Below are 17,029 nucleotides of genomic sequence, written 5' to 3'. Positions count from 1 at the left end.
AGCAGGTGGCGCTTATGGAATGGGAGCGATATAACGTTTCTATGGTTACCGCTGTAAACAAAGCAGCCCCGCGCTTATGAACGCTACTTTAAATACGTCATACATGGGCAAATGAAAAGAAAACGCCATGTAAACTTTTCTTTAAACAGTCCGTTCCCCTTACAGATACATTCACATAAGCCACAATTTCAGTATTCGGATAATATTTCCAATATTTGTGCACCGTGATCTTGCTCTGCCTGCTACAGTATTTTTTTCCCTCTTTGCGTTCCTCTTTAGCGTCTTTGGCCTCTGTTAACGGATGTCTAAAGAGTTCGTAATATTTCCACACACATGACATTTTGAAAGAAGATTGCATGCAGTTCGTGTGCATGTCCGGAATCGTGTGCATCTGTCTCCACTGTATAAATTATGTATGTATTGATCATTGTTAACCGTCTGGGGTCGTTTGTGGCAGTTTTTCTGATAACGCCAAAAAGAACTTAAATTACTCCGTCATTTTTTTTTTTATTTTTTTTTTTTACGTACAGATAATAGCAATACATCAATCGAATCTGTAAGGAGTCTACTTTTAGTTGTTACACATAACAACAACATAGCAAACAAAAAAATAAACAGGCAAAAGCAAACAAACAGGGTGTGCAGTCTGCTGCGTTGTTCTCTGTGATCGTCATTAAGAAATGCGTCACTAAAATGAACTAAAACTCGGCGAATACTGGACACAGAGACATGAATATATCTGTAGAAAGCCTGACATGTCTACTTTTAAACGAAGTAAGTCTAATCAAAAACAAATATCATGTGTTAAAGTAATTTGTATGAAACCAACCCCATGTCCAGTCTTTCTGGTCAGACCTAATTATTTTTAATTTGATCACGCCCAGCTACTTACACTTTTGATATTATAATCAGCCACATTAGGCGCAAGCTGCGTACCGCCCACATCAACGTAAACAAATCAGCGAGCCTTGTCTTCATTGTTTATCTCGGCTACTTGCATCTTGTTACTGGACGAAGACGCGCTGTGAGGAGTAAGATTTATATTTCCCTCAGAGGAAGAACGCGATGCGACGTACGGCAAGATCCACCGAAGGAGTAAGTCTTTATTTTATTAGCCGATTTACGTTAGTTGTTGTGTTACTGTGATATATATGAAGTATGTTTCATTTCATTGCATTGAAATGTTTCAGGACATCAGATGTTTTTAATGTTCTATAAAATGAAAATGATGCGATATAAAAGTAAGTGTTTACACTGTGACACTGAATGATAGAGTCTAAGGTTTAGACAAAAACTACTCAATGTTTATGATGTGCTTCACAATAATACATTAGTTTCCCAGACATAAAATGGTTTTGTATTGTATAACACATACAAAGCATGCTTGTGTTTATGACTATAAAAATCATATTTATTTTTTTATTTATAGTATAACAATAGGATAATATTAGTTTGTTAATAATGCTCTGTGCATGAATAGATGTTTAACGTGTTAATAATAATTAGTTTCTCAGATATAAAATGCCATTTTTTTTAAGATGGCATGAAACATGTTTGAGTCTATGACTACAAAATCATACTATATGTATATATTACAGATGCTCCTGATATTAACATGCTCACAGATGTTTTATTTTTTTCTAGTGATCTGCACCACAGATTAATGCTATATGAAGAGTGCTGTACCAACATCAGATGTTCAGTTACCCTGATATTTTATTGTAAAACAATTTCCTGGACTACTGATGATGAGTTGTGTTTCTTGAATCCATGGAAAGAAGCAGCAATCACTTAAATATCAGGTATAATTTACTTGTTTCCCTTGTTGAACAGAATTCAGAAACCAGTTTACAGGGATGACACAAAGTCTGTTAACGTCTCTATGGTTCGATCAATGTAGTCAATAATGTGCTTTTGACCTTCATTATGTATGTTTGATGATACTGTGTTGTAAATAAAATACAATTTAAAACTCCATTCTTTGAATCTTCTCAGATTGTTTCTACCTGACAGTCACAGACTCATTGATGGGCCATTAGAGGAGGGCCTTTTGTCTCTCAGGTGTGAATCATTCAGGGCTGTTGTCACTCCCTTGCATATTCCCTTTCAATAACAAAACATGTCTTAGAAAATTGAAATCAATATATTGTTTTCTGTAAATGAGTGAATGAGATGATTTTCACATCATTTTGTAGAAAAAAACTCTAGACTACCACATCCAGTTCTCAAAAGTCTTGTGAAGTAATGTTCCGAATGTGTTTCATGGCCTTATTTCAGTGAGTTTTTCACTAACCACACATAAATGTTTTCTCAAAAACACAAACATGTACATTAATGTTGCTTGCATATTATTGTAGCCCAGTTTGTGCTGATTACAATGTAATCAGACTTTAGCCATTCGTCAACTGTCCCGAGCGTCTTTCACGCTGGCCCCGGGTCATCACCCTGCTTTTGAAAACCAAAGTATTTGAACAATTAGATGTGCTTAAGAATGGATGCACTAATATTTATATATTTTGTCTTCGCAGTGCATGAAGAGAATGCTTAGCATTTCAAGCCAGATGCCAACTCAGATGCAACTTTCCTTTCTAAATAAAGGAGGTTCGGATCTTCACACTGGACTGAGTTCTGCATATTCTTCAAAATCTTCAGATGGTCAGTGGATGAAGAAAAACCTCATATTTGAGGAGGAACAAGAAGCCACTGTCAAAACACAATGTGAAGACAATAATGTAAATGCAAAGGTGTTGCAAAATAAGAAGCGTAATGGAAACAAAAGAGTTTATGAATGCCATGTGTGCCTTAAACGATTTGGTGCCCCATCCAAACTAAAAAGGCATTGCCTTATTCACACGGATCAGAGGCCATTTCAATGTTCCATATGCTTTCGTGGCTTCAGAGAACGCTCTCATCTAAAAGTACACCTCAAAACTCACACCAACCCTTCATCACCAGATCAGAGATCACAGACGAATACACAGATTACAACTTCCAGTCCAGTTTACCTGAAGCAGAAAAATAACGGTGAGAATCAGTGCAGCATCTGTCTGAAGATCTTTGCATATCCTTCTAAGCTTGCTAGACATATTTTGAGCCACACGGATATCAGACCATTTAAGTGCCAGATGTGCTTGAAATCATTTCAATTTCGATGGCATTTGCAGTGCCACGTGAAAACCCATAAAAAAAAGGGTCGGAAGATAATTGCTGGTCATTTGGAACAGGATCGTACCGTTTCTTCCAGCAATGTAGAAAAACCTAAAGAACAAGATGTGCACACATCCTCACAAGAAGGAGCTGAAGACTCTTCTACAGTTCACCAAGATCAAAATATGGTTAAAGAGAGTATGGTGTATCAGAAAATGAGTGGTGACTGCCGTGATTCAGATGTATATTTGCAAGGGACCCTTTTAAATGAAGGAGATTTGGATCTTCGAACTGGACAGAGTTCTGCATATACTTCCCAACCAGAGGGCGAGTGCATGGTAAAAAAAGAAGAATTTGAGGAGGAACAAGAAGCCAGTGTCACAACACAAAGTGAGGACAATGATGTAAATGTGAAGGCGTTGCAAAGTAAAAGTCGTAACAGAAACAAAAGAGTTTATGAATGCCATGTGTGCCTTAAACGATTTGGTGCTCCATCCAAACTAAAACGGCATTGCCTTATTCACACGAATCAGAGGCCATTTCAGTGTTCCATATGCTCCTCTGCCTTCAGAGAACATTGTCATCTAAAAGCACACCTCAGAACTCACACCAACTCTTCATCACCAAATGCAGTCATGCCTGCCGGAAAAGGGATCTTACCAGTATCCAAGTCTTCTGATCGCATAGGTACGTTTCAACGCAAACAGAAAAATGGATATCAGTGTGAAATATGCTTGAAGAAATTCAGGTTCCCCTCAAAACTAACTCGACATCTTTTCGTTCATTTTGATGTCAAGGCTTACACTTGCACAATCTGCAGAAAGTCATTCAAACAGGCCAATTATCTCCATAAACACCTCAAGGTACATACAGGAAAAAGAAATGATAATTCTAGGTTGTGTAGAGTCCCCCAAAAGCATGGGCACAAATCTCCAACACCTGGAGCTTTAAAAAGTACAAATAACTGCACACCGGATATTGGAAATGTGTGTTTACCTCAGATATTAGACTCTTCAGAGACCAAGAAGCATCAAAAACCTGAATGCCGAGGGAATCTTCACCGAAGTGTCCATTTGATAGAGTCAAATTCAAGTACCATAGAGATTAAAAGCTCTAACGCTTGGAAAAATACTGAAGAGCAGATCACGAGCCCAGTTTACCTGAAACCCAAACATAAAGGTGTGAATCAGTGCAGCATCTGTCTGAAGAACTTTGCATTTCCTTCTAAGCTTGCTAGACATATTTTGAGCCACACAGATATCAGACCATTTAAGTGCCCCATGTGCGTGAAATCATTTCAATTTCGATGGCATTTGCAGTGCCACGTGAAGATCCACAAGAAAAAGGGTCGGAATGTAATTGCTGGTCATTCACAACAGGATTGTACAGTTTCTTTCAGTAATGCTGGAAATTCCAAACTACAAGATGTGCAAATATCTTCAGAAGATGGAGTTGAGAACTCTGCTACAGTTCACCAAGATCAAAATACGACTATGGATTCTCAAAAAATGAGTGGTGATTCCAGCGATTCTGGTGTATGTTTGCAAGTTTCCTTTCTAAATGAAGGAGGTTCAGATCTTCAAACTGGACAGAGTTCTGCACATACTTCCAAACATTCAGAGGGCCAGTGGATGAAGCAAAAACAAGAATTTGAGGAGGAACAAGAAGCCAGTATCACAGCACTGAAGCCCAAACATAAAGGTGTGAATCAGTGTAGCATCTGTCTGAAGAACTTTGCGTTTCCTTCTAAGCTTGCTAGACATATTTTGAGCCACACAAATATCAGACCATTTAAGTGCCACATGTGCATGAAATCATTTCAATTTCGATGGCATTTGCAGTGCCATGTGAAGATCCACAAGAAAAAGGGTCGGAATATAATTGCTGGTCATTCGCAACAGGATCGTGCTGTTTCTCTTAGTAATGCTGGAAATTCCAAAGAACAAATTGTGCAGATATCCTCACAAGATGGAGCTGAGGACTCTGCTACAGTTCACCAAGATCAAAATATGGCTATGGATTCTCAAAAAATGTGTGGTGACACCAGCAATTCTGGTGTATGTTTGCAAGTTTCCCTCCTAAATGACGGAGGTTCAGATCTTCACACTGGACAGAGTTCTGCACATTCTTCCAAACATTCAGAGGGTCAGTGGATTAAGCAAAAACAAGAATTTGAGGAGGAACAAGAAACCAGTGACACAACACAAAGTGAGGACAATAATGTGAGAACGCACACACATTACTGCAAACCAGATGATGGTAATGTGTGTTTACCTCAAATATTAGACTCTTCAGAGATGAAAAAGCATGAAAAACTGGAATGCCAAAGAGCTGAATCACAACCTCCTACTGAAGAGCAGATCACAACCTCCAGCCCAATTTACCTGACGCGCAAACATAAAGGTGTGAATCAGTGCAGCATCTGTCTGAAGAACTTTGCGTTTCCTTCTAAGCTTGCTAGACATATTTTGAGCCACACAAATATCAGACCATTTAAGTGCCACATGTGCGTGAAATCATTTCAGTTTCGATGGCATTTGCAGTGCCACGTGAAGATCCACAAGAAAAAGGGTCAGAATATAATTGCTGGTCATTCGCAACGGGATCGTACTATTTCTCTTAGTAATTCTGGAAATTCCAAAGAACAAGATGTGCAAATATCTTCACAAGATGGAGCTGAGGACTCTGCTACAGTTCGTCAAGATCAAAATATGGCTATGGGCTCTCAAAAAAGAAGTGGTGACTCCAGCGATTCTAGTGTATGTTTGCAAGCTTCCCTTTTAAATGAAGGAGGCTCAGATATTCACACTGGACAGAGTTCTGTGCTTTCGTCCAAACCTTCAGAGGGCCAGTGGATTAAGCAGAAAGAAGAATTTGAGGAGGAACAAGGATCCAGTGTCACAACACTGAAGCCCAAACATAAAGGTGTGAATCAGTGCAGCATCTGTTTGAAGAACTTTGCGTATCCTTCTAAGCTTGCTAGACATATTTTGAGCCACACAGATGTCAGACCATTTAAGTGCAACCTGTGCGTGAAATCATTTCAGTTTCGGTGGCATTTGCAGTGCCATGTGAAGATCCACAAGAAAAAGGCTCAGAATATAATTGCTGGTCATTCGGAACAGGATCGTACTGTTTCTTTCAGTAATGCTGGAAATTCTAAAGAACAAGATGTGCACACATCCTCACAAGACGGAGCTGAAGACTCTGCTACAGTTCACCAAGATCAGAATATGGTTAAAGAGGATATGGCGTATCAAAAAATTAGTAGTGCCTGCAGTGATTCAGACGTATATTTGCGAGGTACCCTTCTAAATGAAGGAGATTGGAATCTTCACGCTGGACAGAGTTCTGCACATTCTTCCAAACCATCAGAGGGTCAGTGGATGGAGAAAAAAGAAGAATTTGAGGAGGAACAAGAAGCCAGTGTCACAACACAAAGTGAGGACAAAGATGTGAGAACGCACACACATTACTGCAAACCGGATAATGGTAATACGAGTTTGCCTCAAATATTAGACTCTTTAGAGATGATAAAGCTTGAAAAACCTGAATGCAGAAGAGCTGAATCACAACTTCCTACTGAAGACCAGATCAAAACCTCCAGCCCAGTTTACCTGAAGCGCAAACATAAAGGTGTGAATCAGTGCAGCATCTGTCTAAAGACCTTTGCGTATCCTTCTAAGCTTGCTAGACATATTCTGAGCCACACAAATATCAGACCATTTAAGTGCCACATGTGTGTGAAATCATTTCAATTCCGATGGCATTTGCAGTGCCACGTGAAGATCCACAAGAAAAAGGGTCGGAATTTAATTGATGGTCCTTCGCAACAGGATCGTACTGTTTTTTTAAGCAATGCTGGAAATTCCAAAGAACAAGATGTGCAAATATCCTCACAGGATGGAGCTGAGGACTCTGCTACAGTTCATCAAGATCAAAATATGGCTATGGATTCTCAAAAAATGAGTGGTGACTCCAGTGATTCTGGTGTATGTTTGCAAGTTTCTCTTCTAAACGAAGGAGGTTCAGATCTTCACACTGGACAGAGTTCTGCACATTCTTCCAAACATTCAGAGGGCCAGTGGATGAAGCAAAAACAAGAATTTAAGGAGGAACAAGAATCCAGTGTCACAACACTGATGCACAAACATAAAGGTGTGAATCAGTGCAGCATCTGTCTGAAGAACTTTGCGTATCCTTCTAAGCTTGCTAGACATATTTTGAGCCACACAAATATCAGACCATTTAAGTGCCACATGTGCGTGAAATCATTTCAATTTCGATGGCATTTGCAGTGCCACGTGAAGATCCACAAGAAAAAGGGTCGGAATATTGCTGGTCATTCAGAACAGGATCGTACTGTTTCTTTCAGTAATGCTGGAAAATCTAAAAAACAAGATATGCAAATATCCTCACAAGATAGAGCTGAGGACTCTGCTACAGTTCATCAAAAAATGAGTGGTGACTCCAGGGATTCCAGTGCATATTTGCAAGTTTCCCTTTTAAATGAAGGAGGCTCGGGTATTCAAACTAGACAGAGTAATGCATATTCTTCCAAACTTTCAGTGGGCCAGTGGATGCAGGAAAACCAAGTTAAGGAGGAGCAAGCAGCCAGTGTCACAACACAAAATGAGGACACAGATGTAAATGCAAAGGTGTTGCAAAGTGAGAATAGAACAGAGAATAAGAACAAAAGAGTTTGTGGTTGTCCTGTGTGCCATAAACTATTTGATGATCCATCCAAACTAAAAAGGCATTGCCGTATTCACACGAATCAAAGGCCCTTTCAGTGTTCCGTATGCTGTCATGCTTTCAGAGAACGCTCTCATCTAAAAGAACACATCAGAATTCACAACATCCCTGTGAAGCGGAGGACAACATCTCTCCAGAGCTATAGAAACAATAGTGTGCCCTGTCGTCAAGCATCTAAGTTGAAGACAAAATTCTCTCCAAAAAAACCAACTGCCCAAGACGATTCAAAGTCAACAGATAAAGAAAACTCAACAATGCACCAAGAACAAAATACGATGATTGCAGAGAATATGGCATCTCGGAAAATTATTGGTGACTGCAGTAATTCAGATGCACATTTGCAAGATTTCCTTCTAAACGAAGGAGGTTTGCATCTTCACACTGGACAAAGTTCTGCATATTCCTCCAAAACTTTAGAGGGCCAGTGGATGGAGGAAAACCAAGAATCTGAGGAATTACAAGATGCCAATGTCACAACACAAAGTGAAGACAAGGATCTAAATCTGAAAGTGATGCAAAGTAAAAATGCTAATGGAAACAAAAGAGTTTATGAATGCCCTGTGTGCAGTAAACAATTTGGTGCTCCATCCAAACTAAAAAGGCATTGCCTTATTCATACGAATCAGAGGCCATTTCAGTGTTCCATATGTTGCCGTGCTTTTAGAGAACGCTCACATCTAAAAGTACACGTCAGAACTCATACAAACCCTGTGAAGCGGAGGATAACATCACTCCAGAGCTATAGAGACAATAGTGTGCTTCGTAATCAAGCATCTAAGTCAAAGATAAAATCCTATCCAAACCAACTAACTGCCCAAAATGATACCAGTTCAACAGATAAACAAAATTCAACAGTGCACCAGGATCAAAAAATGGTTACAGATAATTTGGCATCTCAAAAAATGAGTGGTGGTAATTCAAACATATATTTGCAAGACTCCCTTCTAAATGAAGGAGGTTTAGATCTTCACACGGGACAGAGTTCTGCATATTCTTCCAAACCTTCAGAGGGCCATTGGATGGAGGAAAATCAAGAATCTGAAGAGGAACAAGAGCTCTGTGTCACAACACATAGGGAGGACAAGGATGTAAATGTGAAGGTGTTGCAAAGTAAGAATTCCAATAGGAACAAAAGAGTTTATGATTGCCCTGTGTGCCATAAAAGATTTGCTGCTCCATCCAAACTAAAGAGGCATTGTCTTATTCACACAAATCAAAGGCCCTTTCAGTGTTCCATATGCTCCTCTGCCTTCAGAGAACGTTCTCATCTAAAAATACACCTCAGAACTCACACCAACCCTGTGAAGCGGAGGAGAACATCATTCCAGAGCTATAGAGACAATAGTTTCCCTTGTACTCGAGCATCTAAGTCAAGGTTAAAACTATCTTCAAAACAACCAGTTGCCCAAGATGATACCAGATTGACAGATAAAGAAAAGTCAACAGTAGACCAAGACCAAAATATGGTCAAAGAGAATATGGCATCTCAAAAATGAGTGGTGACTGCAGTTCTTCTAATGTAAATTTGCAATATTTCCTTCTAAATAAAGGAGGTATGGATCTTCACACTGGACAAAGTTCTGCATATTCCTCCAAACCTTCTCAGGGCCAGTGGAAGGGGGAAATCCAAGAATCTGAGGAGGAACAAGAAGCCAGTGTCACAACACAAAGTAAGGACATGGATGTAAATGTTAAGGTGTGGCAAAGAAAGATTTCTAACAAAAGTAAAAGAGTTTATGAATGTCCTGTGTGCCATAAGCGATTTACTGCTCCATCCAAACTAAAAAGGCATCATCTTATTCACACAAATCAAAGGCCCTTTCAGTGTTCCATATGCTCATCTGCCTTCAGAGAACGCTCTCATCTAAAAGTGCACCTCAGAACTCACACCAACCCTGTGAAGCGGAGAACATCATCACTCCAAAGCTATAGAGACAGCAGATTGTCTTGTACTCGAGCATCTAAGTCAAAATTAAAACCCTCTTCAAAACAGCCAACTGCCCAAACCAATACCAAGTCAACAGATAAAGAGAAGTCAAGAGTGCACCAAGACCAAATTATGGTTAAAGAGAATATGGCATCTCAAAAAATGAGTGGTGACAACAGTGATTCAGATGTGTATTTGCAAGATGCCCTTCTAAATGAAGGATGTATGGATCTTCACACTGAACAGAGTTCTGCATTTTCTTCCAAACCTTCTGAGGGCCAGTGGATGGAGGAACAAGAAGCCAGTGTCACAACACAAAGTAAGGACATGGATGTAAATGTGAAGGTGTGGCAAAGTAAGAATTCTAAAAGAAGTAAAAGAGTTTATGAATGTCCTGTGTGCCATAAACGATTTGCTGCTCCATCCAAACTAAAAAGGCATCATCTTATTCACACAAATCAAAGGCCCTTTCAGTGTTCCATATGCTCCTCTGCCTTCAGAGAACGTTCTCACCTAAAAGTACACTTCAGAACCATGCACCGAGATCAAAATATGATTATAGAGAATATACAGCCTCAAAAAATGAGTGTTGACTGCAATGATTCAGATTTATATTTTTCAATAAGTACTAGTCCTTTAGAGACTGTTGAGAACAAGTCGGAGGTTATTTTCCAGTGCAACAACAAATCACTTTGGGGTCTGACGCATGAAACTGACATCTTGCTAGATGGGAAAAAGACATCTGACATTGTGCCTTTTGGCAGGGTGAGTGACTGTCCACCCAAAACTGACTCATCTCTTCGTCATTGTGCTTCTGAATCAAGAACTGAGGAAAACTGGGCACATCAGATGGGAGATGTTGAAGATTGTGCCTTTGTGGACTCAGACACTGGTAAATGTGTCCCTGATTCTTCCTTGTCCAGTTCTTGTCAGTATCAGCAGAAACCTGATGTTCCCAGACTCCCAGAAGTTGTTGTGGAGCTTGAGGACTTTGAGGATCCAGAGGAATGCTTCCCCAATTCTCCACATGACCTCCCAGTTTGTCCTGACTGTAGTCAGTGTTTCCCCACGGTAATGGACTTATATGCACATAATTGTGCAAACAGATATCCTGAAGGAAAAACAAAGAAATCCCACCAGTGTGACATTTGCTTCAAATTCTTCAGTGCACCATCCAAATTGAAGAGACACAGGGTTACTCACACCGGTCAGAGGCCGTTCCAGTGCACACAGTGTCAGAAGTCCTTCACACAGCCCCATCATTTGAAAAATCACATGCTGTCCCACAGGTAGAAGGGTTAGTCAAGGGTTGCCCAAAGATATGACCAAGCCAAAAGGGTTTCACTGTAAATTAGTTGTTCTGTGTAGTTTCTTAAAATACTGTGATTTGGCTTTTCAAATTGAGAAACAGATTTTGAAACCAGTACTACTGTTAATAAAATTTATGACTTTTTGTTTTTTGTTTAAATTTTGGATTTCCTATTATAGTGTGATGTAACCATATATTTGTGTGATGAAGTTATATATTTTACAAAATGCATTGACGTTTGAAAAAACAAGACAGAAAAAAAAAAAAAAAAAAAAAAGCATTGTCCATTTCCCAACCTAGAAAGTGGCTGTTTCATTTTTTTTCTTTCTTTTGTTTTACCAATAAAGTCATTTACAGCAAGAAATATACATCAGATATCATTACAACAAGTGTCCATTGCATTTTACCATCTATTTGTAATTTTCCAGACTTGTTTGTATTCATTCATTTTATTCAGTAGTCTACTACAGAATGGGGACCATAGTGTGTCATTCGCAGTGGTTCCATGTATATCCACTAGATGGTGTAATCTGCTTTCTCACTCTTAACAATTTTTCAAAGTAATGCACACTTGCAGTCCACCACAGATGTCTGTTATCAGGGAAATAATTATATATCATTATGGTTTTTCCAAAGCTACCAATCAAGTTCACACAGCATGGCTAAAATTAATGTATATCCTATATAAGAGTTATTATCCTATAGTTATAAGAATTATTTATACATGACTTTTAAACTTAAACTTCTTTAATGTGAGATAAGAGTTTAGAGTTCAAGTTGGAAACTCCAGAAAAAAAAACGTATTCATTTCACGATGTCAATCTAACGGAATACTTCCTGAAATGAGGATTTATTTATTTATTTATTTATTTATTTATTTATTTATTTACCTCAGCAACCCAAAATCCAATCAAAATAATGCTAAGAGGAAAATCACTCCATGTACCGTAGGCTTTATTCAAGTTAAGTAAGTGTCTCTGTACCTAGGAACAAATTCACCTCACTGGACACATTGACCTCTATGTTATGCCAAGTTTTAATGGTATGTATTAATCTCTGATAGATTCCCCATACTAGCATGTTGATTTTCCGTAATGGCTCAGATGAGAATCTTTGAGGTTTATGTGTAGATGCAGCTTTGTTTACATGTGAGGAACAGCCTTTATTTGGATCAAACATGTTTGTGTTGAGGGGAGAAATTATAAGGGATTTCGTTTAGTTTTGTCACAACATTTATACCCTTTATTCTCAGAAGAAGTGTTTATCTTGACACTGGTAAGCCAAGATGTTTTGTCCCCCCCTCAGAAGTGTTGCAATCTTGCTTAAAAAAAGTTTTTTTTTTTATTTTTTTTTTTATTTAACAATTAACCAACCTCACACCTGACAGGTCATGAATCTGTTGTTAGTTGACACTGTATTAGTATTCTAGGTCACCCACAGATTAAGCTTTGTTCTCATCATTTACATTTCTCTTGAGGAGGTTAACACAAAGTCTAATCCAATGAAAAGTCTCTATCTGATGGGATCATCAACTTATCATTTAGGTCAAATACATTGTTAAATGTCGGCTAATGATGTTTTGTGGTGAGACAAAAGGATTTTGTTTATCCTGTCAAATATATCCACAAATGCTTGTTCAAGCGCCATAATTCCGTAGTGATGTATTGCTTTCCTGCTCTTTAATGCGCGACCCAGACCAACAAGTGGATATTATCTTGCCAAGCGGATGAACATTTAACATGCAACTCGCAACCGACAGGTCATTAGTACAACAAATGGCTTCACTTATACTTACTTTCCTTACTTTTTCAGAATTTATTTATTTATAATTTATTTATAAAGGATTCTGAGGTGGTCAGGTGGTACAAGTTGTAGCAGAAACTTACAAGTTCCAAAGTTCTGAGAAGGTTTGTTTACAAGTTGGTATGTCGTAAACACGATAATTACAAGACGTGAGCGCACCTTAAATCATATACATTGTCCCATCTAGAATCTATATGTTAAAGCTAAAGTGTGTAAACTTTTCAATGTTAACATACCTTTTAGTGTTCCACTTGAATATGCAAAGCAAACCAAAAGTATGCCATTTTCCGTTTGATTGTAGCAATGTCTAATTCGTAAATTAATCTTTTATTGAATTGCTTGAACAGTTCGCAAAACAGAATTGACGTAAACTCTTCTGGACTAATTGTAATGTAGATGCAAATTATGTAGGTTTTAAATGGTGCGCATACATGTCAGCGATACTCTGATGTGAGCAACAGCATCGACTGCACTGTTAATGTACTGAATATGTTGTTTTGTCAATTTATGCTGTCTAAATCACGAAAAAACTTCTGGAAGCCACATAGAGAAGGACTTAGTAAGCAGGAAAGTGCACAATATTTTGTCAAACTAAAGTTAATAGGTGGTAAAGATACGTACAAGCAGTATTAAGATATTAACCAAACATTTAACCTACCTGACTAATAAAATATAAGAATAAACACAAATATTGTCAAAATAAATCCTGGTTCCGTTTGGCCAACCAGAAATGCGTTTTGTTTCTCAGACAGTTTTTTGCACTCTTCTCCTTGATTTGTTATAACTTTTGGCAGTCTATACAGTACTCCAAATGTTTTTTTTTTCCTGGTCCGACCGATTAGTACAGCCCAAAACATGACAATAAATGACATTTTTTAGCAGCAATAATCAGCAATATGTGCAAGTTTCCTTCGATTTAGTGGCCTTTCAGTTTGCATTTAATGGCACCAATATGGGCAACTGAATATTGACGAGTTGTGAAAACTCTCTGGAATATGTCAGGGACAACATAGTGGCAAAAGAATCAATATTTTAACATTTTCTTAAAATGATAAATGAACAGTTTGGAAGAACCATTTAATGAGTTACTCTCTATTAGTTATTTCTGAACTGAGCGACAACAAGACTTGTTTTCAAGTCCTTCACATGACAGCACGTGGCAAATCTTCAAACACCTATTATTTGTGCAATTCACATTGACACCTATCGGGTGTCTTGTCTCATTAGACCATTTGTGCATCTGTGCAAACAGAGTGAAAGGTTAGGATCCATTTAAGACAAAACAAGTGATCGCCAACAGGGTCTTTTGTGCTTTTATGTGATTGAAGTCAGCAGCTGAATATGATGGACCTCTGAGCGGTTGAGAGCAGTTGGTTCCTTTTGCTATAGACCAAGCACTGTCTGAGGAATGGACCAAAACAAAGTAATAATATGCCTATTGTTTAGTTCTGATAATTACTATTTATGTTTTTGTAATTAGAGCCAGTGTCTTCAGCTGTAGCGCAGCAAATCACAATGTGTAATTTATCCCTTAATATATCTGAGCACTCTGGACTGGATGTCCAAAACCTTAAAATTGTGACCTTATCAGAAAGTGTCTGGAGGTATGACGCTTTGATGCAAGTATGTCTGCAGTGAAAGATTACCAAGCTGTACATTTTGAATTTTCTCAAAATGCGACGTTAAAACTTTTTTAGACACGGTTCCATGTTGATAACTTCAGAGCTTCTTAATTCAAAAAATCCCTTGCTTTAAATTCTGAGTTTTTGTTAAATTCCCTATTCAACTAAAATCCCTAGAGCTCAGATGTTCTCATTTTCCTGTAGTGTTTGCCCATTTGTGCGTGCAGGTTCAAGCGCTCGCTCTGTGATGTGAGGATCTCCTTTCAAATCCCTCTATCCCTTTTTCATTCCAACAATGGCAGCTCAGTGTCAATAAGACTGTTCCAAAATAACCCCAGACACCGAGGCAGAGGGCTGTATGTTTTTATTATGAGCCTGTAAAAGATGTCAGCCGAGTACACCTCTCAGCGGGGCTCTGCCACACTCGGTTTAAGAAGCGGTGACGATGTCAAACTCCCTGCAGGCGACAGGATTCCAGTGGTTTAATTTTCGTTAAGTAGGCCCAGTCATGCAAGGACGCTCGCAGATCAGAGGCCCTTTTTGATGGAAACAATAGAACCTAAATTAAAAAATGAATAAATAAAAGTCAATTAAAAATGCTAAACGACTGCCTAGTGGCCCTTTTTTTAGTAAAAATGAGAGTGGTGCTCTGAAAACCACAACACAATGTTAAGCTATTGTGGGTGGTTGTCAGGACAATGCTATTTAGTTTCTAAGGTGTATTAACTGTTTTTTGTTTTGTTTTGTTTTGTTTTGTTTTTTCACCATCAGGCCAAACCATTCTCAGTGCTGATTTTGTTTTCCACTGCGATGAAAGATGTTTTAGATATTTCAGTTTATTTCATTATGGAGGATGACCAGATATTTCTGTTTATTTCATTTAAATAGAGAGAAACTAGCAGCCATACAACAAACAAGTGACCAATCCCGAGTAGCGACAACACTAAATACATAAGATATTTTACATAAAAGATGTTTAAATATAGTCCACATGAGAAAATAATAGTTATAATAATAGTTAATAGTTTATAAAAATGACCCCGTTCAAAAGTTTACATACACTTGATTCTTAATACTGTGTTGTGACCTGAATGAACCGCAGCTGTGTTTTGATCCCACATTCTGTTTAGTGATCCCACGTTTAGAGGTCCCACGTTTAGAAGATCAGGGTAAATTTAATTTATTTAACTTAAATTTAACTTATACATGTAAGTATCTTCTTCAGTACTAAATGAAAGAAATATGATATTTAGGCAAAATAAGAAAAATGTACACATCCTTATTCCATTCAAAAATTGACACCCCTGGCTCTTAAAGGAGAAGTCCACTTCCAGAACAACAATTTACAAATAATTTACTCACCCCCTTGTCATCCAAGATGTCTTTCTGTCCTCAGTCATAAAGAAATTATGGGTTTTGAGGAAAGCATTTCAGGATTTTTCTCCATATAATGGACTTCATTGGTGCCCCGAATTTGAACTTCCAAAATGTAGTTTAAATGCAGCTTCAAAGGGCTCTAAACGATCCCAGCCGAGGAAGAAGGGTCTTATCTAGCGAAACGATCGGTCATTGTTTTAAAAAAAAAAATAAAAAATTGTATACTTTTTAAGCACAAAAGCTCGTGTAGCACAGGTTCTGGGATGCGCGTTCATGGGTCGTTCTTGAAAGATTTGCTCATTTTGAACGAATTTTTAATGTGACTCGGGAACAACGAGTCGTCTCGGGGAGTGATTCGTTCAGTCACGCATGCGCAACATCCTGTTAGGTTCTGTACTGGTATTAGTTCACCTGTTTCGAGTCTTCGGGTTTTTCGAGTCATTTGTTCATCTTATAGGGCTGTCACGTGATGCTGATTTTGCTAAAATGAATGAGATGACTCAAAAAATGATTAGTTCATTTTGCTGAACGAGACTCAAAGGTCCAAGTCAGTAAAGTGATCCGAACTTCCCATCACTACTACGAATCACCACAAGTTCATCGTCTGTGTACTCCGGCTCAAAAAGGTAGAGTATGTCGAAAAACGTGTCATTTTCTCCTACAACTTCAGAATCATCCGACATCGTTATACCTTTTTGTTTGTAAACAGCGTTTGACTTACTTGCACTTTCTTAGTCTTTGCTCGTTCACTTTGTAAACTCTGGGTCTGTGGTTCCGCCTACGTTCGGCATGACCTTTTGACGTGATTCAATAGAACGAAAAAAATGACAGATCGTTTCGCTAGATAAGACCCTTCTTCCTCGGCTGGGATCGTTTAGAGCCCTTTGAAGCTGCATTTAAACTTTGGAAGTTCAAAATCGGGGGACCAATGAAGTCCATTATATGGAGAAAAATCCTGAAATGCTTTCCTCAAAAACCATAATTTCTTCACGACTGAAGACAGAAAGACATAAACATCTTGGATGACAAAGGGGTGCGTAAATTATTTGTTAATTGTTGTTCTGGAAGTGGAGTTCTCCATTGTTTTTC

At 38.4% G+C, this 17,029-nt stretch overlaps 2 protein-coding genes across 6 annotated transcripts in view; both read left to right on the top strand.

Annotated features, from left to right (window-relative positions):
- The window catches only part of znf770 (zinc finger protein 770), a 10,789-nt gene extending 1,391 nt beyond the window's left edge, over window positions 1-9,398 (top strand). For 2 of the 5 annotated variants that reach the window (XM_051138394.1, XM_051138399.1), the window contains exon 2: window positions 2,529-9,398. In XM_051138394.1, the coding sequence (XP_050994351.1) occupies window positions 2,532-9,398 (6,867 nt within the window). In that variant the 5' untranslated portion in view covers window positions 2,529-2,531. Of the gene's footprint in view, window positions 1,803-1,995; window positions 2,062-2,528 lie in introns of all 5 variants that reach the window. The other 3 variants (XM_051138398.1, XM_051138395.1, XM_051138397.1) reach the window with 3 other exon arrangements.
- Window positions 9,397-11,522, top strand: LOC127182796 (zinc finger protein 235-like). The gene is made up of 2 exons (XM_051138400.1): window positions 9,397-9,598; window positions 10,175-11,522. The coding sequence occupies exons 1-2, from the start codon at window positions 9,458-9,460 to the stop codon at window positions 11,120-11,122; spliced, it is 1,089 nt and encodes a 362-aa protein (XP_050994357.1). The 5' UTR covers window positions 9,397-9,457; the 3' UTR covers window positions 11,123-11,522.
- The last annotated feature ends 5,507 nt before the right edge of the window (window positions 11,523-17,029 follow it).

Source organism: Labeo rohita, chromosome 20 (assembly GCF_022985175.1).
Source record: "Labeo rohita strain BAU-BD-2019 chromosome 20, IGBB_LRoh.1.0, whole genome shotgun sequence".
In the NCBI taxonomy this organism is placed as follows: Eukaryota; Metazoa; Chordata; class Actinopteri; order Cypriniformes; family Cyprinidae; genus Labeo; species Labeo rohita.
This window is presented reverse-complemented; position numbering and strand designations above follow the sequence as displayed.